General features: G+C 44.1%; 1 protein-coding gene across 1 annotated transcript in view; it reads left to right on the forward strand.

Annotated features, from left to right (window-relative positions):
- CALN1 (calneuron 1) overlaps positions 1-27,824 on the forward strand; it is a 483,031-nt gene that overhangs the window by 278,519 nt on the left and 176,688 nt on the right. Inside the window, exon 4 of the mRNA XM_039238081.1 lies at positions 22,738-22,850. Within this exon, the coding sequence (XP_039094012.1) occupies positions 22,738-22,850 (113 nt within the window). The remainder of the gene's footprint in view (positions 1-22,737; positions 22,851-27,824) is intronic.

Here is a 27,824-nt window from a genome sequence, read left to right on the forward strand (position 1 = left end):
TTGGTGAGTTTTGTGTTGTTTGAGGAACCGGTAAATTAACTTTGTCATTCTTGCTCAGAGTTGATATAAATCTACCTACACTACACTGACACCTCCATCAGACATGTTATAATTTTTGTTCTTGACCATCAAGTGGTCTTAAAGAACAAAATAGGACAAGAATAGGCTATTCCAGTTATCTGGTCCTTCATTCCTGATGTCCTGAGTTTCATTTTCTCTCTGAGGAAGTTCCTTTAAAAATTTTGTTTGAGTAGCCTGCTGACAATGATTTTCTCTGCTTTTCTTCACCTGGAAATTTCTTCATTTTACCTCCATTCCTGAGGGATATTTTCGCCAGATCTAGAATTGGATTGACTATTCTTTTCTCGTAGCACAAGAAGTCTGTTGTCCCACTTCTACCCAGCCTCCATATTTCATAATGAAAAGTCTGCAGTCACAGGAATCATTGCTTCCCTACTAGTAATGTTTCCTTTTTCTCTGGCCGCTTTCTGGACTTCTTTCTTCATCTTTCTTCATCAGAAATTTTATTTTGGTCTGGTGCACCTGGGTGGCTGTCGGTTGAGCATCCGACACCAGCTCAGACCATGATCTCATGGTTTGTGGGTTTGAGCCCTGTGTCAGGCTCTGTGCTGACAGCTTAGAGCCTGGAGCCTGCTTCGGATTCTGTGTCTCCCTCTCTCTCTGCCCCTTCCCCACTCTTGCTTTGTCTCACTCTCTCTCTCTCAAAAATAAATAAACATTAAAAAATTTAAAAAATCTGATTATGGTCCATATGAGCTTTTTTTTTTTTAGATTTATTCTGTTTGGGATTCACTGAATTTCTTGACCCTGATTGTTTATTTCTGTCAACAAACTTCGGAAGTTTTCAGTCATTACTCCCTCACATATTTTTTTTCTGTGTAGCCTTCCTCATCTCCTTTTGGGCCTCTGCTAGAATGGACATTAATCACAGAAGAGGAGAGAGGAATAACCCATCATTTTTTATTGATCTGTATCCAAGTTCACTAACTCTTCTATCACTCCCATTTTGTAACTGACCTTCTCTATAGAGATATTGTTGATAGTGGCGCTCTTTTTTTTTTTTTTTTTTTCAGTTTTAAACTACTCATTGGCTTCTTATTTGTAGCATCTATTTCTTTGGTGAAATGTTCTATCTTTACATTCTTCTCAAGAGCAGTTGCCCTCGCTCATTGCAGTGTCTCTATGGTGGTTAACACACCCCTCCCCCCCACCCCCAATGAGATAATTCCAGTATATGTCACTGGCATTTCTAGATTGTGTTTTCTTATGCAGGTTGAGACTTCCCTGGTTCTTCATAGCCTGAGTGATTTTGCGTTCTACCTTGGACATTCTGAATATTTTATTTTATTTTATTTTTTTAATGTTTTATTTATTTCTAGGAGAGAGAGAGACAGCGTGAGCAGGGGAGGATCAGAGAGAGAGGGAGTGACAGACTCTGAAACAGGCTTCAGGCTCTGAGCTGGCAGTCAGCACAGAGCCCGACGTGGGGCTTGAACCCACGAACCGCAAGATCATGACCCAAGCGAAAGTCGGACGCTTAACCGACTAAGCCACCCAGGCGCCCCATGAATATTTTATTTTGAGACCCTCAGCCTTTCAAAGCCCCATGGAGACTGCTGATATTCTTGTTGAAGCAAACAGTTGATTTGGTTGGGTTTTAGCCACAGATTCTGACTAGCTCTCTTTGGGTTGTGGCTCCCATGCCTGGTCAGTTTTTAAAGCCTTCACACTGTGAATCAGATCTCGTCTGCTTACGCGCCACCCCCTGGCCATCCCGGGACCTGAGAGGCAGTCAGTCCTGCCCTTCTCTTCAAAGTCTGTGCGCTGCCCTTCTGGGTCAGCTGCCTGAGCAGCTTGTGGGTAAGTCCAGGATCTCGTAAACAATATTATGGGGCAGCTTTGCCAAGCCCTTCACTGTCCCAGATCTCCATGAGCCTTCTCAGTTCTGGTCTTTTATGTTCATCCAGCCAGAAATATGGGGCTTCAGAACTGTCCCATTCTGCTACACGGTTTCCTTGGCTGTGCGAGTTTCTTGGTCCACATGACAAGAGAAGGGGAAGAGAAAAAAGGCATCAAGGGTTTCCCCTTTCCTAAGACGATGGCTCCTCTGATCCGAGGGGAGTGTTCTTTTCCCTCACACCTTCTCAGTGCCTACAGGTTGCAGCCTGAACAACTGGAGAAATGAAAAAAAAAATTATTTCCCTCTCTCTCTCTGAGCATTGGCAGCCTCCTTTGCCTTGTGAAGTCAGAATTAGAGGGTCTCCCAGAACCCCTGCGGTCTACACCAGTGCCTGTTCTGAGGCTGCACACTGCATGGCTCCTAGTAGAGGAAACTCTTTGCTGGCTTGGTCATCCTTCAAATTCAGGTCTTCTTCCCAATTCTCCTGCTAATGTTTACTTCTCAGAACCTTCACATAGCTGCTGCCCACTTTCGGCCCGGGGTTCATAGCCACAGTCAGCGCAAGAGACAGGGTGGAATGTTGTTCCATCTACCCATGACCAGAAACTCTTGGAAAATTTTTGCAAAAGGTCTCTTCAGCCTAAGTGGTTAATCGAATGTCATATCATAATTAAGTCAGTATATCTGAGCTATGGAGAATCAGGTATCTCTAAAATACTAAGTGGAGGGCACCTGGGTGGCTCAATCGGTTAAGTGTCCAACTTCAGCTCAGATCATGATCGCACCGTCTGTGGATCAGAGCCCCGCATTGGGCTCTGTGCTGACAGCTCAGAGCCTGGAGCTTGTTTCAGATTCTGTGTCTCCCTCTCTCTCTGCCCCTCTCCCACCCATACTCTATCTCTGTCTCTCAAAAATGAATGAATGTTATAAAATAATAAAATAAAATAAATAAATAAATAAAATAAAATAAAATAAAATTAAATTAAAAAAAATTCCTAGTGAATGCTTCAGGACTCTCTAAGAAATAGGGATATAAGCTGTTAAGAGTCTTTCACTGTTAGTACGTTATAAACACCTGGGTCCATGATTGACAGCCATCTCCATCTTGATAGCCAAGCTCTGAAATCTATTAGAATTCCATTTGTTTTTTAGAATGTTGTGCTTACAATAAGATTTCAAAGTAAACTAATTTCCAAATAGTTTCCTTTAAATTTTAGCTTGAAGTCCTGAGTTTACTAAATTTTCCTTTCAGGAAGCTTCTGACAGTGTAGGAGTACTTAAGGAACTCCCTAAGTACTGGTAATGTCAGGATTTTGGGTTCAGTCTGTACCTATTTACTAAACAGATGTTATTTTTTAAGTTTTTATTTATTTATCTTGAGAGAGAGAGAGTGTAAGTGTGGGTGGAGGGAGGGAGGGGCAGAGAAAGAGAGGGAAAGAGAGAATCCCAAGCAGGCTCCACACTCAGCACAAAGCCCAACATGGGGACTCAAACTCATGAACCACGAGGTCATGACCTGAGCCATAGTCAAAAGTCAGATGCTTAACCAACCAAGCCACCCAGATGCCCCTTGGCAAGTATCCCTAACACTCTCAAGAGCATTGCTTTTATACGTCATCTCTGCTGCTAAGGAAGAGACAAGGTTAGTGTCAGAAGGAAGTTGTCCCTCCTGACCGAGGCTTGGGGCTCTTGTTCTTAGGAGGAAAGAAACAGAGAAATCCCTGCCCACCATAGATTGGATGACATCTCTACATGTGGTTCCTTCGTTTTTCTCGATAAAGATTGTTTTAAGAGACCATTTAAAAAAAAGAAATTCCACATGTCTTGTACATCCCAGAATTTTTAAAGCCGTTTCATACACTTCTAGAATTTCCATTGAAAAGTATAAAGGAAATTGGATAGTCACAATCCAGGAAGCATAACCTTTGGGACCAAGTCCACATTTACAACCTTGAATCTTCAATGAGATGGAAACACGTAAAGATGATTCTGTTTCCCCCTGGTGACAGCCGGGCTTTAAAGCCAGACAGTCCCAAGGACTGTTTTCGACTTCTGTTTGTTTAAGGCAGTGTTCTAGCTTTTGTACATCACTGTCTGTTGGTGTTGCATTGTTTTTAGGGTGCCTAGTGCCTGTGATCTACACAGGACAATGTGTATTTTTCTCAGAGGGAGTTTGCTGCAGTTATTGTTCTCAACCATTCTGGTTCAGAAGTCGTCTTTCAAAGCCCCAAACCTTTGGCCTCCTGCCCAGTGTGTGGACCCCAGGTTACAGACACACCCATGGGGGCACCCTAATGATTTTGGATAGTTTCGGCATTCAATAGCCTCGGCAGCCAGCACGCAGTATTTACTCCTACTTTGCACTCAAGTGAGCTCATAATTACTGGAACCAGAACAATTGGACTCATCATCCAGGGACTCATGGGGATGAGACGTAGATATTTAATGTGTTGTGATGTTTTTCTTAATATATGTTATGGCGATAGGGCCTCAGAGGAGCCGTTTCTATACAATTCTCATTTCATGTGAAATTATATGGGTGGTGGTTGTATAACGTTTTGTATAAGATGGGTCGGTGCCAAGCAAACTCTTGCTTCAGTGCAGTTTGGAAAGCTGTAGTACAGGTTCCGCAGAGGAAGGCCCCAGGATTTAGCTATTCTCTCGGTCCTTCAAAATCATTACCCGTGAAGAACTATTCCATATGGACACTTAACCCATTTTAAAAAAGAGAAATAATTTCCTGTTTTTAATCACAACCCTATGATGTGCTGTTATAGAAATAATCAGACCTTCCAAAACTAGAGGACTGACTGAGAAAACGATCGTTCTCTGTAAAGGGTTATGGGGCCCATTATGTTCTAAGATTTTTAATCTCATGGGAAACGTTCACCATAGAATGTCAAGTAGAACAAGAAGATATTGCTTCTGTAGTTTTATTTATTTGCTTAGGAGAAAATACTGCAATGTTATTTCTTGGTGGTGGGTTGATGTTTAATTTCATATTTATATTCTTTATTCTTTTCCATTTTTCACCATTATAAATAATGTCATGATAGATAACATGGTGCAGGGATCTTCCTCCAAATTTCAGATGGAAGTCTTTAGGATGGAGTCCAGAAAAGGAATGACTGAATCAAAGGAAAATAATATTTAAACGAGACTTTTAAACTCAGTGGTATTGCCAAATTAGTGTCGAGAAAGGCTGTGCCAAGGCTGTTTCCCATCAATGTGGATGTGAAGTCGCAGCAAACTGCGCACTCGATCTTTTCACTTAAAAATGCAATCTTGGGGCTCCTGGGTGGCTCAGTTGGGTAAGCATCTGACCAGCTCAGGTCATGATCTCCCAGTTTGTGAGTTCAAACCCCGCATCAGGATCTGTGCTGACAGCTCAGAGCCTGGAGCCTGCTTCGGATTCTGTGTCTCCCTCTCTCTGCCCCTTCTCTGCTCTGTTTGTCTCTCCCTGTCTCTCTCTCTCTTTCTCTCTCTCTCTCTCTCTCAGAGAAATAAATAAACATTTAAAAAAGGCAATCTTAGGGGCGCCTTGGTGGCTTAGTCAGTTAAGCGTCCGACTTTCGCTTGGGTCATGATCTCACGGTTCGTGGGTTCGAGCACCGCGTCGGGCTCTGTGCTGACTGCCAACTCAGAGCCTGGAGCCTGTTTCAGTCTGTGACTCCCTCTCTCTCTCTGACCCTCCCCTGCTCACGCTGTCTCTCTCTCTCTCTCCTAAAAATAAATAAAACATTTAAAAAAAATAAAAATAAAAAAATAAAAATAAAAAAGGCAATCTTTGCATCCTGGGGATGTGGGAAACGCTATCTCATTATTGCTTTAATTTGCATTTATGTTCATACTATTGAAAGTTGAACATTTTCCACATGTTTAACATTTGTATTTTTCCTTTGTGAGTTATCTGTTCACATCCTTTAGCATTTATGCCTTAATGAGTTCCTTTGTATTTGAAGAGTATTATCCTGTTCCCGTATTCATTGCATCGTTTTTCTAGTTTATTGCTAAATATTTAATTTAGTCTCTGACATCTTCAACATACAGAGGAGGTTGGCATATCTGTGAGTCTTTACTTTTCTGCTTTTCTTTTATTGATTTTCAGCTTAGAAAAGTTTTTCTTATTTTACCTATGTATTCTAATCTATGTCTTTAGTGTTTTGTAGTAAAATATGAAGTGAAGAGCAAATTGGTTTTACTGTCCTAATTCTTTTCTTCTCAACACCATTTGACAAGGAAGTCTTTTTTCTACTCAGTTACTTCTATTTGTTACCCATATTTACAAGGACTTAGTTCTGGACAGTCCTATCTTATCTCCTGTCCATTCTTACGTCAGTACTTTTTTTCGTTATCGTAGTTCTGTAATACACTTTATTATTGGCTATAGCATTACTGTTCTTAATTATCTTTAAAGATTTTCTTGGCCTGTTCATTCTTCCAAATGACCTTATGAGTCATTGGGAAAGCTTCCCAAAAAAATTCCACTGGGATTTTTTTTTTAAGTTGTATTGAACATCCAAATTAATTAGCATCTTTAAAGTAATCTTTCCATCATGAAGCATAGTATTATTTGCCATTTTCTTTAAAGGCTTTTCTTTTAAAGTTTGTTTGTTTGTTTTTTATACTTATTCAAGCAATCTTTACAACCAACGTGGAGCTCGGACCCACGACCCTGAGATCAAGAGTTGCAAGCTTCTCTGACTGAGCCAGCTGGGAGCCCTGAAAGGTTTTTTAAATATCTCACTAAAATTGTATAGGTTTCTTCATCTGAGTCCTAAATATCACTTTCAAGTTTATTCCTAGTTAATTTGCCCTCTTTGTGGAATTATAGAGATTTTTCTCTTTGGATGATGGTCATTTTCTCTATTATTTGTTTGATTGGTGCTGATTCATGTTTGCTGGCTCTGTGATTAAAATTGAGGACCCTGGAGTCAGACTGCTCACATTCAGACCCCAGCTGGCCTTGGCCTGGCCAGTGCCCATGAGGGCTAACCTCTGCTGATTTCTGCTTGCTGATTTAGGTCACGAAAGAAGACCCACCTCATCCGTGTGCATCAACACTTAAATGAGTTAATTCATGTAATTCTGAGCACTCATAGGTTCTGTTTTTTCATTGGAGTCCCTGTCCTTCTTCAGTTAAGCGCCTCCTGCTCCAGGCTACTCGCCAGCTCTCCATGCTTACCACCCGCTACTCCAAGGTGTCTGTCAATTTGCGTCTTTGGAACTCAACCTTTTTAGTTCCCGGGAGCCTCTTTGTTTTCTGATTTCACTCCCTGAGAGCTCAGATTTCCTTCCTTTTGTGTTTTCTTTCTCTCTCTCCTTAAATTCTTTCTCCTCCTATTACCCTACAGGCGGAGCCAAGTGCATCAAAGGCTGTTGGGTCCCCTCCCTCTTTTCACCACCCCTCCCTGGAGTGAGCTGCTCTTTCTTTGTCTGCCTCTAGTTTTCTGCCTACCTCCTCTGCCAAGGCAAGGGCTCCTGGCATTGGGAAATGCACAGGTGGGGAAGGGGGGCATGCTTCCCGTCTTGTGTCTGAGCAGAGAACAGGTGCCTCTCTTCCAGTGAGGCTCCAGGAGGAAGCCCCTCTCTGGGGGTCAGACCCCCAACCCACAGAGCAGACTTTCCCCAAGTGCTCTGGGAGTCAGTGGGATTAGGAACCTTCCCCCAGCCTGCTGGAGTGAATGGGTGTGGCCCTTTCCCCAGGGGCCTCACAGGTGCAGCTGGCCAACCCTCTTCACCCTCCCTCTACCTTCCTTCACCCTCCTTCCAGATGCCCTTTCTGCCCAGGCCTGCGCCCACCACCGACGGGACTTGTCAGGAGGCCAGAGGAAAATGATTCAGGAGCCCCTGCTTCTGCGTTCTCCACAAGTTCCTTGGCTCTTCTCTTCTATTAAAAGATCTAAATGGTTATCGCTGCCACACAAGAAAACTATTGATTTTCTAAATGTTTGTCTGTACCTAGCCACTGTTACTACATTGCCCAGAATCACGGTTGTGTCTTTTGTTTTTTTCTGGACAGACGATCACACAACCCTCAGAATAGCGATCATCTTGGTTTCTCCGTTCCTGTGGTCATCCGTTTTACTTCTGGTTTGCACCGTATTGTTGGCCAGCATATTGGGAATGGTTAGAATAAAAACGGTAGCAAGCATCCTGGTTCCTTGCTTATCTGAATACAGATTCTTTCCACGTATGAGAATGTCTGCCGTTGCCTTGAGATCGATCACTCTGACTTTTTTAAGGAAGTATTATTCTTTGCCCAGTGGAAAAAGTGCTGAATGGATATTATCTTTTAATCAGATCCATAGAGATGAGCACTTTAAATAACTGCACCTGTTGATGTGATTTCTCATATTAATTGATTTCCCTAATATTAAATGGTACTCAAGTCCCGGGATACTGTGTATGTAACTGTGGTACGCTGTGCTTTTAGTATCTTTCAAGGTAGATTTTCTAGTTCAGGCTTCAGGATGTTTACCTGTATCCATAAGTGAGGTTTGCCGGTGGTTTTCCTCTTGTGTGTTTTGGTATCGGAGTTACATTCGCTTTTCCTCTCTGGATTTATCCTGGATCAGTTTATATGCTGTGAGGAATATGATTTCTCAACAATATGAAAAAACTGAAGCTGCATTTGCTCCTATTTGAGAAGCTTTTCAGGTATTTTATTAGAATTGCTTTATAAATTCTTAAATTGCATCCCATTGCTTTTTAATCTTTTTGTAAATCAGTATGACAAATTGCCCCTTTTTAATCAAAGCACTAGTTTCACACTTGAAGGCCTCTATGAAAACCCTCATAGAACCAATACACAAATTCAGTAAAGTTGCAGGATGCAAAATCAATGTACAGAAATACGTTGCATTTCTATAAACCAGTAGTGAAGCAGCAGAAAGAGAAATGAAGGAATCAATCCCATTTTACCGTTGCGCCAGAAACAATAAGGTTTAAGATACCTAGGAATAAACCAAACCAAGAGATGAAAGGCCTGTACTCCGAAAACTGTAGAGCACTGATGAAAGAAACTGAAGATGACACAAAGAAATGGAAAGACATTCCATGCTCATGGACTGGAAGAACAGATATTGTTAGAATGTCTGTACTTCCCCAAGCAATCTACACATTGAATGTAATCCCCATCAAACTATCACAGAGCTAGAACAAACAATCCTAATATATGTATGGAACCACAAAAGACCCCAAATAGCCAAAGCAATCTTGAAAAAGCAAAGCAAAGCTGGAGGCACCACAATTCCAGACTTCAAGTTATATTACAAAGCTGTAGTGATCAAAACTGTATGGCACTGGTACAAAAATAGACATCTAGATCAATGGAAAGGAACAGAAAATCAAGAAATGAACCCACAACTATATGGTCAATTAATCTTCACCAAAGCAGGAAAGAATATCCAATGGGAAAAAGCATCTTCAACAAACGGTGTTGAGAAAACTGGGCGGTGACGTGCTGAAGAATGAAACTGGACCACTTTCTTATACCATACACAAAAATAAGATCAAAATAGATTAAAGACAGTCAACAAATGGTGAGACAGTCAACCATAAGAATCCTAGAAGACAACACGGGCAGTAGCTTCTTTGACATCAGCTGTAGAAACTTCTTTTTAGATATATCTCCCAAGGGAAGGGAAACAAAAGCAAAAATAAACCATTAGGACCTCATCAAAATAAGAAGCTTCTGCACAGCAAAGGAAACAATCAACAAAACTAAAAGGCAGCCTATAGAATGGGAGAACATATTTTCAAATGACACATCTGAAAATGGGTTAGTATCCAAAAGGGTTAGTATCCAAAATATATAAACAACTTCTACAACTCAATACCCCCAAGATAAATAATCTGATTAAAAATAGGCAGAAGATCTGAATAGAGATTTTCCAAAGAAGACATACAGATGGCCAACAGACACATGAAAAAATGCCCAATATCATTGATCATCAAGAAAATACAAGTCAAGGGGCGCCTGGGTAGCTTAGTAGGTTAAGCGTCCGACTTTCGCTTGGGTCATGATCTCGCGGTTCGTGGGTTTGAGCCCCGCATCGGGCTCTGTGCTGACTGCCAGCTCAGAGCCTGGAGCCTGTTTCAGTCTGTGACTCCCTCTCTGACCCTCCCCTGCTCACGCTTTCTCTCTCTCTCTCCTAGAAATAAGTAAAAAAAAAAAAAAAAAAAATGCAAGTCAAAAGGACTCTCACCTCACACCTGTCAGAAGGGCTAAAATTAACAACATGAGAAACAAGAGGTGTGGGAGAGGATTCAGAGAAAGGGAACACTCTTGTACTATTGGTGGGAATACAAACTGGTGCAGCCACTCTAGAAAACAGTATAGAGGTTCCTCAAAAAGTTAAAAATAGAACCTCCTTACAATCCAGCAATTGTACTACTAGGTATTTACCCAAAGAATACGAAAAAACTAATTCAAAGGGATACATGCACCCCAGTGTTTATAGCAGCATTATTTATAGCATTATTTATATTATTGGAAACAGCTCAAGTGTCCATCAATTGATAAATGGATAAGGAAGATTATATATATATATAATAATTCCATATGTATTATATGGAATATTACTCAGCCATAAAAAAGAATAAAATCTTGCCACTTGCAACAACACAGATGAAACTAGAGAGTATTATGCTAAGTGAAATAATTCAGTGAGGAAAAAATAAATCCCACATTTCACTCATGTAGATTTTAAGGAGAAAAAGAGAGAGACAGGCAAACCAAGAAACACTCTTAACTATAGAGAACAAACTGATGGTTAGCAGAGGGGAGGTGGGCTTCAACAAGTGATGGGGATTATTGTGATGAGCACGGGGTACTGTGTAGAAGTGCTGAATCACTATATTATACACCTGAAACTAATATTACACTGTATATTAACTAATTGGAATTTACATTAAAACTTAAAACAAATCTGGGGAAATGTGTACTAACTACAGTCCCAGTGAAGCAGATGGAGAGCGAAAACTGGTGGTCTGTGAAGGCTCCGCCCTTGAAAAGGCAACTGCTGGGCTCAGCAGGAAGCAGTAGGAAGACACAGTCACTCTCCAGCTAGGAGACCCAGATCCACAAACCCCAGAAATCCAGGCACCCTGCTCCTCAGTGTGTGTGCTCAGGTTGCTGGAAAGTGTGGCTTCTTGAGGCGCCTGGGTGGCTCAGACGGTGGAGCGTCTGGCTTCAGCTCCGGGCATGATCTTGCAGTTTGTTAGTTCGAGCCCCGTGTGAGCTGTCTGCTGTCAGCACAGAGCCTACTTTGGATCCTCTGTCCCCTGCCCCACACCCCTGCACCTCCTCTGCTCTATTAAAAAATAAACATTTAAAAAAAAGTGTGGCATCTTGTTCCTGTCTCTTATCGTCCCTTGTTCTTTCCTCCCTGGTACCTCCTTCCAGCCTCCATTTGTAGGCACAGCCCTGGAATATCACATGGGACAGAAATTCCCACTACACGCGGCACTGTGCTGGCTGTGAGAGCTGCAAGCTCCAGTGTCCTGCGCGGTGCCCTAAGCAGGCTGGAGACGGTGGAAACCTAGAGTGTCAGACATCTTGGGAGTGGTTGTCTTTTTTTTTTTTTTTAATATACTGATTCTTGATCATAATTCTTTAACCATACATTCTCACCAGATTTGGAGAATTGGTGAATAGAGGCAGGAAAACAAACTGTTCAGTATTCTTTAACTGAATACTTACTAGACACTGGACATTGCACTAGTTCCTGCAACCTCGACCCCACAGCCGGAATATTCTTTTTTTTGTTTTTTGTTTTTTTTTTCTTTTCTTTTTTTTTTTTTTTACAAATAGTTTATTGTCAAATTAGTTTCCACATAACACTCAGTGCTCATCCCCACAAGTGTCCTCCTCCATGCCCATCCCCCCTCCCCCCCACATCCATCAGTCCTCAGTTTTTGTCAGCATTCAAGAGTCTCTCATGGTTTGCCTCTCTCCCTTTCCCCCACCATTTCCGCCCTTCTTCTCCGCCTTGTTCCTCCGTCAAGTTCCTCCTAATCCTCCTATACGTGCAAACATATGATATTTGTCCTTCTCTGCCTGACTTATTTCGCTGAGCATAACACCCTCAAGGTCCATCCATGTTGCTACACATCACAGCCAGAATATTCTAAACTCTAATGGGAAGAGAAGGTGGTCAGTGACATCCATATTTGCTGATGGCCAACACCAGGCCCCATGGAACTGAAAGCGAAGAAAATATAGGGATTGCTACAAAAAAGGAGAGGAACGTTATTCTGAATACCCAAAGAAAGAAAATCTCCTTCCAAAAAGTGGAAGGAGAAAGAAATAAGTTTAGAGGAAGAAAAATGTTTAAGGAATGCTTGCTGTGTATTTCCAGCCTGGTAGGTGAAAACGGTCCTCTGCAAACAAGAGTGTGTACAGCCATGGAAGGATGGGGTGAGAAGACAAGAGGTTGAGGCACAGGAAAGAGGGACCCATCTTCAATGAGAAAAATACACAAGAACACTAACAGTGCACCAGCAAAGTCAAGGTCCCCTTGGCATCCATTAGCAGAGAGCTACAACTTCTAACTCAAGTCAACAAATACGTGTCCCTTGGGGCGCCTGGGTGGCTTAGTCGGTTAAGCATCCGACTTTCGCTTAGGTCATGATCTCGCGGTTCGCGGGTTCGAGCCCCGCGTCGGGCTCTGTGCTGACTGCCAGCTCAGAGCCTGGAGCCTGTTTCAGTCTGTGACTCCCTCTCTCTCTGACCCTCCCCTGCTCGCGCTGTCTCTCTCTCTCCTAGAAATAAATAAAACATTAAAAAAATAAATAAATAAATAATTGAACCATCTTTAAAAAACAAAACAAAACAAAAAAAAAAACAAATACGTGTCCCAACCCATTATGTGGCAGCCACTGAGCTGGTTCCCGGGGTGGTGCAGTGAACATGGAGGATGTCACCACTGTCCTCCTGGAAATTTGTGTTCAGCTGGGAAGAGAGACAAGGAATCACAAGTGTGCATCTGCTATAAAAGAGGAAGTTCTACAGAAGCAAACAGGAGAGAAATTTGTTATGATCCGGGACAGTGGTGTCCACGGTGAGAGCAAAGCAAAGGACGTTCAAGACCATTTGTGGGGCTAGAAAAATATTACAAGCTCTATCCATATCTATTTGGATTCTTTCTTATTAACGGCTGGGTTTGGGGTATGTATTATAAAGTCTAAAATGTATTAGTGAAGTAGTGTCTACAAACAGAATGATAAACAAACCAGAAAGGGCAAGGGGCACACATTGGAAAGGGCAGAAAAGAGAGGTCACTGTGTATGGGGAAAGCAGAAACCTGTGCATTATGAACTCTCTACTTAACGCACTTCTACTTAGTACACTCCTCTGTGTGTACTTGAAAAGTAACACATTAGCGTATTCATTTCATGTAGGCGAACATAAATGCCATTTGGAAAACATATTATGTGGGGGGAATAGCAATTGCAGAGACAACTCTTACGAATAATCTACAGCCCTAACGTACTCTAAGTAGAGACAGAGAGAAATTAGCAAAAAATAAAATGATGAAAGAGAAAATGATAGAGATGAAAAATAGAAATCAGAGACTCGAATTTCACAAGAAAGAATAGCATGAGCATACTCAAAAGAATCATAAAAAGACATTTTCCTGAGCTGAGCGAGATAAGACTAACTGATACTCTGTCAGTTAAGAGCAGATCAAGTAGACAAAACTTAAGTTGCCACTTATTGTGACCAACTGCAGGCCAGGAACATTGCTAAGGGATTTGACTTAAAGGGCCTCATTTATCTCTGTCAGCAACACTGAAAGGTAGAGATGGGTGTGTCCATTTCATGAAGGCATGAAGGAGGTCCAGATAAAGTCACCCTAGCTGTCTGCACCATTGATTGTAACAAAACCTAGGCTTGAACCCTGGGTTGATCTTGACTCCACAAAATTTGCTCTTTGCATTTAGGCGGTGTTGGCTTCCAAAATGATAATTTAAGCAATACAATCACAATAACTAAGCCATCAGCTGTATACTGACTGCTGCAGCAAACAAACACTATACCTCTCAAAATATTCATGAAACATTTATGAATACAGGATTATATGCAGAATTACAGAGAGAACATCAACTAACTCTCTAGAGCTGATATTAGCAGGCCACATTCTCCTATTCAAACCCAAAGAAACAAGGATTTAATACTATTTAACATTTAAACAGAAGTCCCTAAACCTCTCTGCAGTTGGAAAACACTATCCTGATCAATAAAGAATACAAATTCAAAAAAAAAAAGGAATACAAATTTGAGAAGAATTTTAAAGAAAATGATAGTGTTACAGATCTCAAATATGTAGGTATTGATCAAAGCTTTCCCCAGCGTAAATTCAAAGCATTAAAAATAATTTCTTTGTTTTAAAAGATTGTGGAAAAAGGAAAGAAAACATTCAAAGAAAATTTTTTAAAAAGTTAGAAATAAAAATAATGGGTTAAGATATAGTAAAATTGGAGTGAAGGCAGAATTAATTCATTGGAAAACACACACCTATATATATTTAGGAACCAGTGTATAAAAAAGACCAAATGCCTTAGGAAAAATTATAAAACGTATAAATGACTGGCGTCTCACATTCAGAAGAGTGCAAATAAAATTATAACTGAGAAAAAGATACTTAGCAACAAATATAAAAGAGATAAAAATTATGAAATACTTTGTGCAACTAAAACTGACACAGTTTTTAAACTTTTTTTTTTGTGAGCCAGTGTTTCCAGATTTTTTGTTTTTATTTGGATTCCAGTTAACATACAGTGTAGTATCAGTTTCAGGTGTCTAATATAGTGATTCGACATTTCCAAACATCACCCGGTGCTCATTACAGGTGCACTCCTTAATTCCCATCACCTAGTTCACACATCCCCCCACCTCCCTCCCCTTTGGTAACCATCAGTTTGTTTTCTATAGTTAAGCATCCACTTCTTGGTTTATCTCTGTCTGTTTCTATCTCCTTTTTCTCCTTTGCTCATTTCTTTCATTTATTAAATTCCACATAGGAATGAAATCATACAGTATTTGTCTTTCTCTGACTGACTTATTTCAGTTAGCATCATACTCTCTACCTTCATCTGTGTGGTTGCATATAACAAGATTTCATTCTTTTTTATGACTGAGTAATATTCCATTGTATATATATACACAGACCACATCTTCCTTATCCGTTCCTCAGTTGATGGACACTTGGGCTGTTTCCATGATTGGATGTTGTAGATAATGTTGCTGTAAATATCGGGGAGGAGGTGCATCCCTTTGAATTAGTGTTTTTGCATTCTTTTGGGTAAATGCCTAGTAGTTCAATGGTTGGATCGTAAGGCAGTTCTATTTTTAACTTTTTGAGGAACCTCCATACTGTTTTCCACAGTGGCTGCACCAGTTTGCATTCCCTAAGGATATCTGAATGTGCACCCCCCACACAGGAAACACCCACAGGCCTGGGCTGGAGCTGCTCCCTGATTTGGGTAGCCAAGCAGAGCTGCCTAACACAGAGGCAAAGGAACGGTCAGTCTGGGGGTGCCTTGAGGACCACCTGTGGGCATGATAGCATCCCAGCGCAGGGAAAGACCACCAGAAGGCCGGGGCAGGGGGAGCTTATAACCAGCCAAAGGGAAGAGAGGCATAGCCCACTTGGAGGAGCTATAGCTTGAGATCCCTCCTTCCCCTACTCTTCCACCTTGGCCGTTTCCAACCCAGGTGAGACCAGGAGCCATGGCTGGATGGTGGGGAGGGAGGTGGACCTAGGAAGGACAGAGGAAATGCACCTATTCCTCTTCTCTGTTGCAGAGCGCTAGCCTGGCCCAGGCCGCAGTCCAAGGAGGGAGGAGAATGCTCTTTCTACTAAGGCAGGTCTGGAGTTACATGGTCAGGAGGCTGGACTGGACTTTTGATTCCTGAGAGTCCCTAACAAATTTACAGGACCAGCCCAGTGTTGCCCCCAGAGCCAGGAGAGAGCTGTTAAGACAGGGGAGCTTGGACAGGAACGGGGAGAAAGTAAGGTGATTTCATCCGAGCCACCTCCTTCTTTCCCTCCCTCTCTTGATGAATTCATCCCGAAGGATACTAAAGACAGACTTCATTGTTTGGTTATTTGTTTTTTGAGCAGACAAAACATGCCATGGTTCAAAAATCAAAAAGTCTAAGAAAATATGTAGTGAGATGCTGTCCCTCCTGCGCCTTTCCTGTCTGCCCAGACTCACCGATGAAGAAACCACTGTTATTAGTAATTGTGCGTGTGTGTGTGGGGGGGTGCACTTCTAGATATTCTTATGAAAATATTTATCTAAGCAAATAGGAATATATATCCTCCATGAGCTCCCCTTGTTAATCCAGATCGTAGCATATTAGAATAACAGTTCCGCATCTGCTTTCATCCCTTGAGTAGCTGTCTTGAAGACCATAGTAATCCATCCGTAGATGCCAAAGTCTTTTAGATTCACATTTTTAGCTTTTAGGCTCTCACTTCCCACCCCGCCAGCACCTCCAAACCAGGATTTCCCAAAGCCCCGCTCCTCCTGACTTCTCCATCGTTCCTAATTAGCTCCACGGTCTGCCCAGTATCCTGGATTCAAACCTCAGGGCCGTCGATGCCTCTTCCCCTTCTTGTCTTTCCAAGTCTTGTCAGTTGCACCGGAAATGCCCTTCCCCTGGATCCAGTCTTCTCCACCTCCCCCCATTCCGACCCTGGCCTTCCTCTACTATTGTCTTATGGAACAGCCCTTCTACGCCAGCACTGCCCCATCCAGCCAGCACCGTTACCAATGAACGTTGGTGATCCCTCTTCCTGACTTGGACACGGTCCCCTGACCGGCATCAAGGACATGCGGAGGCTTATCTCCTGCAGGAGCCCAGCATGAAGGGAGGGCGGTCGCTGCTCCAGGCCATCCTGCATCCTTCCTGGTGTCCCCCGCATCGCTAGGCTGCACACCTCATCACTCCTTTCAGCTTGTAGAATCCTTCTCAGTAAAGGCTCACTGCCGAGCCGCTGAGAATTTTCTAACTTGGGCCTTTGTTTCTGCCCTGTCCTGCCTTAGCACATTACTTTCAGGTCAGTCAGAGCACCCACTTGATTCTGTCCTGGGTAACTGCAGGCTCCCGGAGGGTAAACCTGTGCCTTATTCATCTCTCTATTGTCTCACAGAAAACAGCCCACTCATCTGGTCTTTTGCAAGCATGCTTTCGGAATGTGGTTAATTGATTTCTCTCTTTTCAATGTTTTTTTAAAAAGTTTATTTATTTATTTTTAGAGAGAGAGAGAGAGCATGGAGGGTGCAGAGAGAGAAAGGGAGAGAGAGAATCCCAAGCAGGCGCCACACCGTCAGCAGAGAGCCCGATGCAGGGCTCAAACTCACGAACTTTGAGGTTGTGACCTGAGCTGAAGTTGGACGCTCAACCGACTGAGCCGCCCAGGCGGCCCTGTAGTTAACGGATTTCAGTGGAGCCTCAGGCGTTTGTGTCTTCCTCCTAACCGTCTCCCTGTTTGGAGCGCACCCCCTTTTCTTGTATATTCCTTTCCTTCCTTGTACTTGGCAGTGATTTTTACTATAATTTCTCCTCATTGTGAGCGTTTCAGCTGGTTGGTCTTAATGAATGTTGTGTGGTCCTGGCCCTTCTGCGGCTTCCTGCCCCAGTTCAAGTGCATTGCTTTGACCGTGGCAGGGGGACACAACAAGGCTCAGTCCTTAGCAGGTTCCTCCTGCCCTTTTTACTAAATGGATCGTGATATCTGGAAGCCTGAGGACGGAGGGCGAGGCCTGGAGGGAATGCCGTCTTCTCATGCACCAGGTGCTCGCTCGCGCAGGATTTGTGAAATAATTTCACCAAAGGGAGTGTTTGCGTTCAGTCTGTCGTATTCCGTGATGTGCGGCGGGTCTGGGAAGCTGCCCACCTTTGTCTCTGGGTGCAGGTGACTCCGGAATGGCAATCTGATGTCACCGGGCCAGGCCTGGCCAGGCCTTGTTTATTAGAGCAATTCTTTTCAGTGGAAGAGGTTCTGGATGCCTGGAGGGTTGTATGTGAGAGGCCTGGGTCTGCTGGGAGTTGACCATCCAAGGAAAATCACTGAGACTCCCCCCTCCCGCCGGCAAAATGGCAATTTGGGGAAGAAATGGCTTTTAGGTAATGCTCGTTTGTATTAAAGTCCCTGAAGGCCATCTCACCCAGTTTCCCACTAAATTCCTTCCTAAGTGGCCAGATAGGAAGACCTATTCTGTTCTCAAAGCGTGCAGAAACGAGCCTATACTGGGACTTGTCCTGGGGTCTCAGAGCGCAGACAGCTAGACAATGTGGAGGCTGATGTCACGGAGCCCAAGCTGAGCCCCTCTGCTGGTGCATGCTAGGCGTGTGGCCGTGATCTACTTTTAATCTCTTCTTGCCTACATCTTCTCATGGGTGAAATGCAGAGAAGGAGAATCTGTTCAAAGAGCTGAGGTAGAAGCAGATAAGATGCAAAATACAAAAGCTCTGAGCTCAGCATCTGGCGTATAGCAAGTGTTAAATAAATACTTCCTCTTACTTATTGTGGCTCTTTTTGAGGCTCGTTAAGAAAGACCTCTAGTGGTTGACCGGAAGGCCATTAGCTAGACCAGAGGGAGCAATTTTGATTTCATCTTGCCTCTATGTACCCTGCCAGGCAGTACTGGGGTCAGGGGAAAGAATGTTCTAGACAGAGCCTAGCTGCGGCCCTTCTTCCCCAGAGGAGGCCCAGGTGTCTGCACACAGTTTGTCAAAGTGTAGATACATCAGTCCACTCCCAGAGTGGAATCCCAGATCTGCTCCCTGGGATCTCCCTGTGAGTTTCTGCGAGATACTGACCCGCTCCGTGCCTCAGTTTCCCCATCTGTGAAATGGGCTGCTGGAAGACCTCAGTGAACTAGCGTATGGAAATTTCTGTAAGCAATGCCCACCACTGTGTGAGTGCTCAGGAAAAGGTCTATATTTTGATCATCAGACTTTCCAGACCTTGCTCCTTCCTGGGAATGGTTTTCGTATAAGAGACTTAATGAAAAACTTTCCTCTGAGATTCTGTTTGTCTCAGTTTTCCTGGGATGGTTGGAGTGGGGGGTGGGGAGGTGGGGAACCACACTTCTGGAAGCGCTGTTGATAGCTTATGGGGTGTTCCCAGTTCTGTTTGTCCGTTAAACCAGGATCTGCTGAAGAGACCTTTTCCTCAGTCTAAATCTTAATAGAACTTTGTACTACTGGTCAGACTGGGGCTGAGCTGCGCATTACGAGGAGAGGTCTTCATTTCCAGCAGGTCTACGGAAAATGTGCTATGCACACATACTCAGGAGCCAAAGCTGAAAAAACTCCTAAGAGTTATGGGGGCCCCACCTCGATTGTTTCTGCAACGTGTGGGCTTGCAGAAATCTCCCTCTGCTCCATAACAGTAAAAAAAAGAGGGGGGAGGGGAGGAGGGGGAAAGAGGATCGTATTTTGATCACAAAAAAATCTGAGGTTGCAATGTCATCTCTTAAATAGCATCTCTTAAATGCAAATTCTCCCATGAACTGGACCTCTCCTCCAAGTCACCGAAAGTCTGTGATGCTCCACCTGTATTTCTGTACTGAATTAGCACTGCCCGTAGGACCATACTCACCCTGTCCCCAGAACATTCTCTCTGGCCAAGGATTTGAGTAGTGGATGGGCTGCTTCCTTCCCGGAGGCTGTTGTTTCTGCTTGTCAGCTTGGGGCTCGGTGCTCAGAGCCAAGGGCACCATCTGTGAAGCCTCCCTGATGACTTTGGCCACAATTCCATTTAGACCCTTGAAACATACCAGCTCTGCACTGCCACACTCCCATCGCCCTATGGGGGATGGGAGGTTTCGGAGAGGTGAATGGTCTCTTTCCTTCTACCCGGAAGGTGGACTGTTCAAAGACAGCCCTGCTCTCCTGGCTCTGAGAATCAGGTGCTCGGCCACATCCTATGGGCCACCCCCTATTAGGCTATCAAGTGAGAGAAAGCAGTTCTCAATGACCCTGTGGCCAGGAGCTTGCGTGACCCAGCTTGGTGAACATGTTTTAGTTAAGGTCATAGGGCTTCGTAAAAAACAATGATCCATGCCCTTGAGCTTCTTTGTGAACTGTTAGATGTCGCCTCGGGTGACAGACAGTTGGGATGATGCCCAGTGCTAATAGAATATTCCAGAAGGAGGGACCATGGTACTTGGGGCATCTTCTTGTCCACTGTTTCTGTTTCTGGACCTCGCCCCTCAGCCCCTTCCTCCTCTTCCTCCACTTTCTCCTCTTCTTCCTTTTCCCCTTCCTCCTCCTTCCCCTCTTCTATCTCTTTCTCCTTCTTTAGAGCCACCCCATGACCAGGAGCCTTTTAAGGCATTTATTTCCCTGGTGCCTTTCCCCATAAGATTTTAATAGCACAGATATACTATACATCTGTTTATGTGCTAAGACCCTAGGAGGGCCACAGACCATCGTAGTATCTAAATTGTCTCCTAGGAATCCATTTTCACCTTATCGAGGGTGATACCATTTCTATAGAGAAGGCATATTCTAGTCTGAGACTTTTCAGCCATCTAGCACCAGACTAGCAGGGACGACTTGGGGTGAGCAGAGGGTCAATGCAGGTGGATAATGAGTGCGCCTCTTCCTGAGACTTGGAGCCAAATGCAGTGTGATTGCCAGGAAGACTGGGCCCTTCTTTTCCTATAGCTTCCAATTTCCCACGTTCACAAATAGTGGATGACTATTTGGGGGCAAATATGTTGGTCTGCATTTAAGTCTCCTTGCCTTATATTTCTCTTTAAAAAGTGAAGTTATTAGGTCAAAAGGATTCAGCATGTTACAGCATCTTAAATACTGTCAGTCAGTGTCCAGGATGACTGTACAAGGGAAGCACAAGAGAGCCTACCTCTTCTCTGTATCTCTGCCAACATTCTAGAAGCCTTTGCTAACTTGAAAGGTAAGATGGTAACTCATCGCTGCTTGAATTAGCCTTCTCATGATGACCAGTGAGGGTGGGATTTTAGATGTCTCTGTCTTTGTTGAAGCGTGAGAAGTCAATTAGTTTCCTCCAGTAGCCAGTGACTGTTGGACCCATTTGGTACTAAATCTTTTCCTTTCCCACTGACTCTCCACTCCTCCCTTACCCCCTAGGGTGTTTTATCTACACCCCAATCTGTTTCCAGACTTTTTTTTTTTTTCCAGAATTATTGGCATCTTGATAATGACATCTGCTCAGGTTTTTGAAATAGGTTTGGAATGAGGACTCTTTGAAGGTGATTGCCCTCTGGGAATGGATTGATGTGTCCGCACTTTGCCAAACTTGTGTGCAGACACCTGGGACGTCAACACCAGCTGGGCGAACATGTGGAGAGCTCTTGGTAGAGATGCCCCCTTGAGCAGTTCTAAGGGTGCCAAATGTCACACTGATGAGTCACCGGGGCTCAGACAATGCCTTGAAGGTCTGCTTTTGTCTAAGCTGGCTCAAGTCCACCCTTTGGTGGACACGGTCAGATCTTGCAGGAAAGATGCTGAACTGAGCAAAGAAAAAAACAAGCAAGAAATATGCATTCATTCTCAAAGTACATACTGAGTACCTGCCAGTATGTAGAATATACAAAGTAGTTTCAGGCCAGGTCCTTGACCTTGCAGAGGTTACGTTGCAGGTGGGAAATAGGCATACAAACTAGTGCCTGGGACACAGGCAGATAGGGCTGTGATAGATGCATTGTGGGAGTAGGAGAGCAGAAGTGAGTTTGGCCAACGCTGTCCGTGAGCTGAGGGTCAGAAAGAAGAACAAAAAGAGAATGTGATATTTAAGCTCCATCATAGAGAATGAAGTGCCAGGTAGACCAGTGGGGGACAGCGTCCTGGGTGGAGGGAACAGCATGAACAGAGGCATGAGGTTCTGAGAGAGCACGGCATTTTGTGCAGAGGCGGGGAACAAAAGGCAGCGAAAGGGAGAGAGGGACTTGAATGCCATAGTGTATTCTTTCACCAAAAATAAGGAAGCCATTGATGTTGGGGTACCTGGGTGGCTCAGTCAGTTAAGCGTCCGACTTCGGCTCGAGTCATGATCTCATGATTAGAGTTTGAGTCCCGCGTCAGGCTCTGTGCTGACAGCTCAGAGCCTGGAGCCTGCTTCGGATTCTGTGTCTCCCTCTCTTTCTGCCCCTCCTCCCCCCCCCCAAAAAAAGAAATAAACATTTAAAAAAAGATGGCATCGATGTTTAAAAAGCATGATCATTTATGTTTTGAGATGGAGTAAACCCAGAACTGTATAGGAGACGGTGTGGAGGTAAGAGTGTGGGGCAAACAGCTATCCCAGTAATAACATTATAATTATAACTAGGGACATTAATTCTTGGAAACATTTTCCTACCATAATCTTCAGAAGGGGACTAGCAATCACATGAACAAGGATGATAGAGCAGGCGCAGGTATGGAAGAAGTGTAATACTTGGTATATAAATTTCTATGTAGCTGACAAGGATGAAGCTGCAATTTCTATCATGTACATCTGGGCAATTTGAGGTCCAGAGGGTACAGCCGGTGTAATGGTGTCCATTGAGCTGGGGAGTACTGGTTGGGCATTTAGTTATAGCAATACTGACAAATAATTAGGAATATGTGGGATTGGATGTACTAATATTGCCAGTTTCTTGTGTTCCCTTTGGAATTTTAAGAATGTTGGACAAATTTCAGTAATGCTACCAGCTCTTCATTGATTGAGATCATGCCAAGAAGAAAAGCATGGTGTTGTTTATTTCATTGGGAACAACAGATTAATTTCCACTCGTTTTCAACTCATATTTACATTTTCTCCTTCCAGGGGATGGCCAGGTGGATTTTGATGAATTCATGACCATTCTTGGCCCCAAACTGGTGTCTTCGGAAGGTCGCGATGGTTTTCTTGGAAACACAATAGACAGCATTTTCTGGCAGGTGAGTACGCCTCTTTTTAAAAGATTAAATTTGACAGTAAACATGAGCCTGGGACTAACGTTTGAATCTGAATCCTTGAGCTGCTGTTCAGCTTGTGAAGGTCTCCTCTGGGCTGGACTGACATATGTTCCTTGAACTGGATGTCTAAGTAGAAGGCCATAGCAGGTCCTCAAACAAAGAATCAAAATGATACTCAAGGTTTGGATGAGTGAAATAGCTCTGTAATTTTGTCTTTGTTTACATTTGGAGGAAATGACATTCCTCCATGTCTGATTCACAAATATGTTTTTCCCCCTGGGGACACGTAGAAAGGATACCATTGGTATTGCCTGAGCCCTGTTCCAACACATCCTTGCTGAGAGGGTGGCAGGATTGCTTCATGTGTTCAGGCCCTATCAGTTCCCTTTCCTTACCAGCACGGAATGATTTCATCTAAGAATTTGTGTTCAATGCTTCTCAATTTGCTCTTACTTCTGTCTCGTAAAATCTCTTCAGACATTTCAAGTATCTACCTTTCCACTATGAAAGTGCTACAGATCATTTTCATATTAGTTCTTTAATCATATGATATGACTATCAGTTCATGATTATGGAATTTGGGAAATGGGTTATCAACCACTGTTTTTAAAATTTGAGTCAAATAATTTGTCAAGTGAAGTTGAGTTGTTGGTTTGACGTGTAAAACACTACTGCAATAGAGTATGGTTTTTTTAATTTCTTGATGTGCTTTTTTTTCTTAAACAGAGATAATTCTCTAATCTAGGAAAACACTGCAGTTGACAGGTGTCTCTGGTCTTTTCCTATCACCATCTTGCATATAATGAACAGGCCCTTGATAAGAACATGCTATGTGCCCCATGGTCTGTTGCCATGGGTTCACAAAAGGCATTTAAGACATAGACCTGGCTCTTTAAGAATTTGACTGGGGAGACACAATTAAGAGCGAGAAAACAAAGGAGAGGTGCCTGGTGTGATGGTTACGAGGCTTATCTCCTGACACTTCACTGTTTGTGCCCTCAGCACCTCGCACATTGTTCACTATAGACCTTCCATAGCTAATTTTTGAGTAGAATGAATAAAACTTCCAGAATGGAGACAAATGTGGTCTTGAGGGGTCAGATAAGGCTTCAGGAGGTGAAAACTTTGAAATGTGGCAGGGAGTAAGTGACAAAGAAGTAAAAAGAGCATTCCAGGCCAGTCACGATGCGTTTGAATAGAGTGGAGGCAGTGAGCGCAGGATAGTCATTGATCCTAATGAAGGTATGGTTTGAAGAGAAAGACCTCAGACCCCATTGGCTGAATGGTTTTAGGAACTGAGCAAAGAGAAGCCTTGAGATGATCCCAAGGTCAGGGATAAGGTCATGGAGAAAAGAAGTCTTTGTGTGGAATTGAATCCTAAGCTGGACATGTTGAGTGTAAGGAGGGGGTCAGACAACCAAGAGAGGAAGGCAAGTCCACGCACATGTATGGTCAGGGGTGGATCGTGGACAAGGAGCCAGATTTGCCATTCATCAGAGCTGGTGGGTGAAATCATAGGCGAGGATGAGCTCACCAAGAGAGGTTGCATAAAGGAAGATGAGCAGAGAGACAGGGCCTGGTTCTGGAGGACATCCAAGGGCGCGAGACACAAGAGCTGCATCCCCAGATTGTCTCCCCCATCTGTGGTCATGATCAGTCCTGACTCCTCCTGGAGAAGGCCCTTCATGGTTCTACCTGCCGTGTGATGTGAATATTTCCGTGCTGATGGAAGCCTTCAGATATGACCCAACACTCAGGAGGACAGACAGGTAGAGGCCCTTGACAGAAATAAAAAATGAATACCTAGTTAAGAAGATGGGAGAACCTTGGTTCCCACCAGGCCATGTTTCAGCCCCTGCAGATTCATCCTGGATGGACATTCAGGAGCTCCTTCTCTGCCTGATTTCCCTGCTTCTCTGCTCTGCTTTATTCCCCTCTCTAAGTGTTCTCTCTGCCCTTTGCCCTTGCCTTCATGGCCCCCTGTACCCTTCTAGGCTCTGAGCATCCATCCTGGAGGGCACAAAGCTCCAGGTTCTTAATCTGCACCTTAAGTAGAGGCCTCATATCATCCAGGTTCTTCATAGCAGAGCATCTACACAGCAAGGAAATATTTCCCTCTGTATCTTGACTGCCTCTCCCCTACATCGGACATGCTATTATGCTCACAAAGTGTCTGTGCTTTTTTTGTCTTATTAAAGACACTCCTCCTCACCCAGGGAGTTAAACAGGATGGGGAAAAGTTAGTAAAGGGGAAAATTCCATTCGGAAATATTTAAATGAATGCAGGAACGCATGGACTAATGGCAGTGGCTTTCCTTACCTGCTGGTCCTCACACAGCTCAGAATTTTATGACTAGCAAAGGAGAAGAGAGACATCTATCAATTCTCAGTAGTCAGCTGTACCCTCCTACACTGCCCCCCTCCATCTGTCTGTGCAGAGATAGCATGAATAAATGGTACTTAAAACATCCAGAGCATCCGGTCCTTCCTGGAAAAAAGTTCATACTGCCAGTGCTTGAGTGATTTTTTCAGGCTTAAAAGAAAGCTCTGTGTGTGTGAACGTTGGTATATACGCATGCCGTGTGTTTCCTTTGCTACGGTGGTTGAGGATGATGCAGAAGTGTAGCAGAACGGCAGCTTTCTGCCTCTGCCAGGGATATTGATATCAGGAGGTGTGGATACGCTAGCAAGGGGAAGATCATTTACTTAAGAAACTCTGACAAGGCTTCCCCTGCGGGACAAAGTGGGTTTCTTGTGGAAGCAGATAGGCTGGTACACTTGGCGGGATGTATGAGCGATCTGTTTGTTGCAAAATATATTACACCATAGGCTGTGATACAAAGCAACAACAAATATATACGACCTCTCATGGGTCGTATATTTCTGTGGGTCGGGAGTCTGCAAGCAGCTTAGCTGAGTGGTTCCAGTTCAGTGTCTCTTGAGGTTGTAGTCAACATGCTGGCTGGTGCTGTGATCATCTGAAGGCTTGACTGGGGCTGGGGGGAGTGCTTCAAGGTGGCTCAGCCACGTGGGTGGCAAGGTGACCGCTGGCTGTTGGCAGGAGGCCTCCTGTCCCTGCCACATGGACCTCTCCAGAGTGCCGCCTGAGTGTCTTCGTGACATGGCAGCTGGCTTCCCTCAGAACAAGAGACCCAAGAGAGCACAAAGCAGGGAGGGTATGGTGCCATTTACAGCCTACTCCTGAAAGTCAAACTCCATCATTTCTTTAACATCCAGAACCATTATCTTGGTTACACAGCCCATCCTTAGTCACTGTGGGAGCCAAACACTTGGCGAATACCCAGAGGCAGTGGTCATCTGGAGCCATCTTGGAGATTGGCTACCACAAAGGGTAAAGATTCTGTAATTTGTTTATCTTTTTAAAAAATTTTTCTTCTAATGTTCATTTATTTTTGAGAGAGAGAGAGAGAGAGACAGGAGAGGGGAAGCAAGAGAGGGACTCCCAAGCAGCCTCCAGGCTCTGAGCTGTCAGCACAGAGCACAACACAGGGCTCGAACTCAAGGACCACAAGATCATGACCTGAGCCAAAGTCGGAGGCTTAACAGCTGAGCCACCCAGGCGCCCCCTGTAATTGGCCTATTTTCTGATCCCACATTGCCACCATGGCCTTTCATTTTCCCCAGGCTTTGGTTTCTTCCTCCCTCAGAGGAAAACTGTGACCGTGGCTGTTCTGTGCGTTCTGAGAAGCGATCCTAGCAGGCACTAGGCTCATCTTGCTAATTAAATCCATCCTCCCGGGCTCCCTCCTCACCGTCCTAGCCCACAGTGCCAAGAGCAAAATAAAATCAACTGAGATTCTGCAACAACAGCTATTTACCCGTTGGTACTCATCCCAAAAATTATGAGCCCCTGGCTCGTTGCAGGAAATTGGTGTCCATGAAGTGGGGGATGTAATCGGCTACTAACACAGCCTCCTTCCCAAGGAGGATGGTCTCAGGGCCATACCCCAGGGTCTCTGCCGTCCCAGTGTACTCAGCCCTCGGGGTATGAGGCTCACAGGTTTCTTGGCAGCCAGTTCAGAGCCTCTCCCATAAGGAGTAGATAATAACTGGAAAATTTTATTGTATTCTTACCCTTTGTTCATCAAGTTGCTGTGTGTTTGCTGTTCCCGCAGCGATTTACTGGGGGAGGAAATGTGAAATGGTATTTGAAGTCAGCCTTAAGACTTGGTGTGTGCTGACAGTGGAGACGAGGGTGGGATGGGTAGATTGCACCTGCCAGGAAGTCGAGTCCTCAAACATGGCTCTACTTGTACCCGAGGAGTCTTTAATACAGGAGATGCCCCGCTGGTGCCAGGGGACAGAGCCCCACCCCAAATCACTATGGACAGCCCTTTACCTTTTCTCCTCCTCGACCTCCAGTGCTGTGCAGAATCCAGACCAGATTCATCCAGACTTCACTGGTTTAGACGTTCTGTTTTAAGAAATACAGCACATAAATATTTAAGCAAATGAATCTGTTTCCTGGATGCCTCTGGGTGTGTGGGAACGCGTCTGAGGCTGGAGATCAAGAAACAGGAAACTCGTACGGGGGCCCTGGTTTTTACGCATGCTTGAGAGTATTGCCTGCACATCCTGAGCCTCACTTATGCAAACGCAAGCTTGTCATTATCATAGCTGGCTTATCTCACCGCTGTGTGCCATGTTCAGGACACTGTAAGTTACCCTAACATCAAAGTGTGTGGGACATCCATCCCCAGATTTGGTCCAGATCAAGGGCCGCCTCGCCGACTTCTCCAACTGGAGGCCTATTCAGCTTCCTGTCTAGCTGTCCACTCTTCCCCATCTGGTAGAATAATACACAACAGATGTAGTAAAATACCTGCAGCTGCTCCCCAGGAATCTCTCCAAGCTTGGCCTCTGTCCCTCCATCCCCAGTCCCTGCTCGGGTGTCCTGTCTTCCTGGGCTCTCCCTCTCCACTATGGTCCTAGAGT

Source organism: Hyaena hyaena, unplaced genomic scaffold (assembly GCF_003009895.1).
Source record: "Hyaena hyaena isolate Hyena2069 unplaced genomic scaffold, ASM300989v1 scaffold_135, whole genome shotgun sequence".
In the NCBI taxonomy this organism is placed as follows: domain Eukaryota; kingdom Metazoa; phylum Chordata; class Mammalia; order Carnivora; family Hyaenidae; genus Hyaena; species Hyaena hyaena.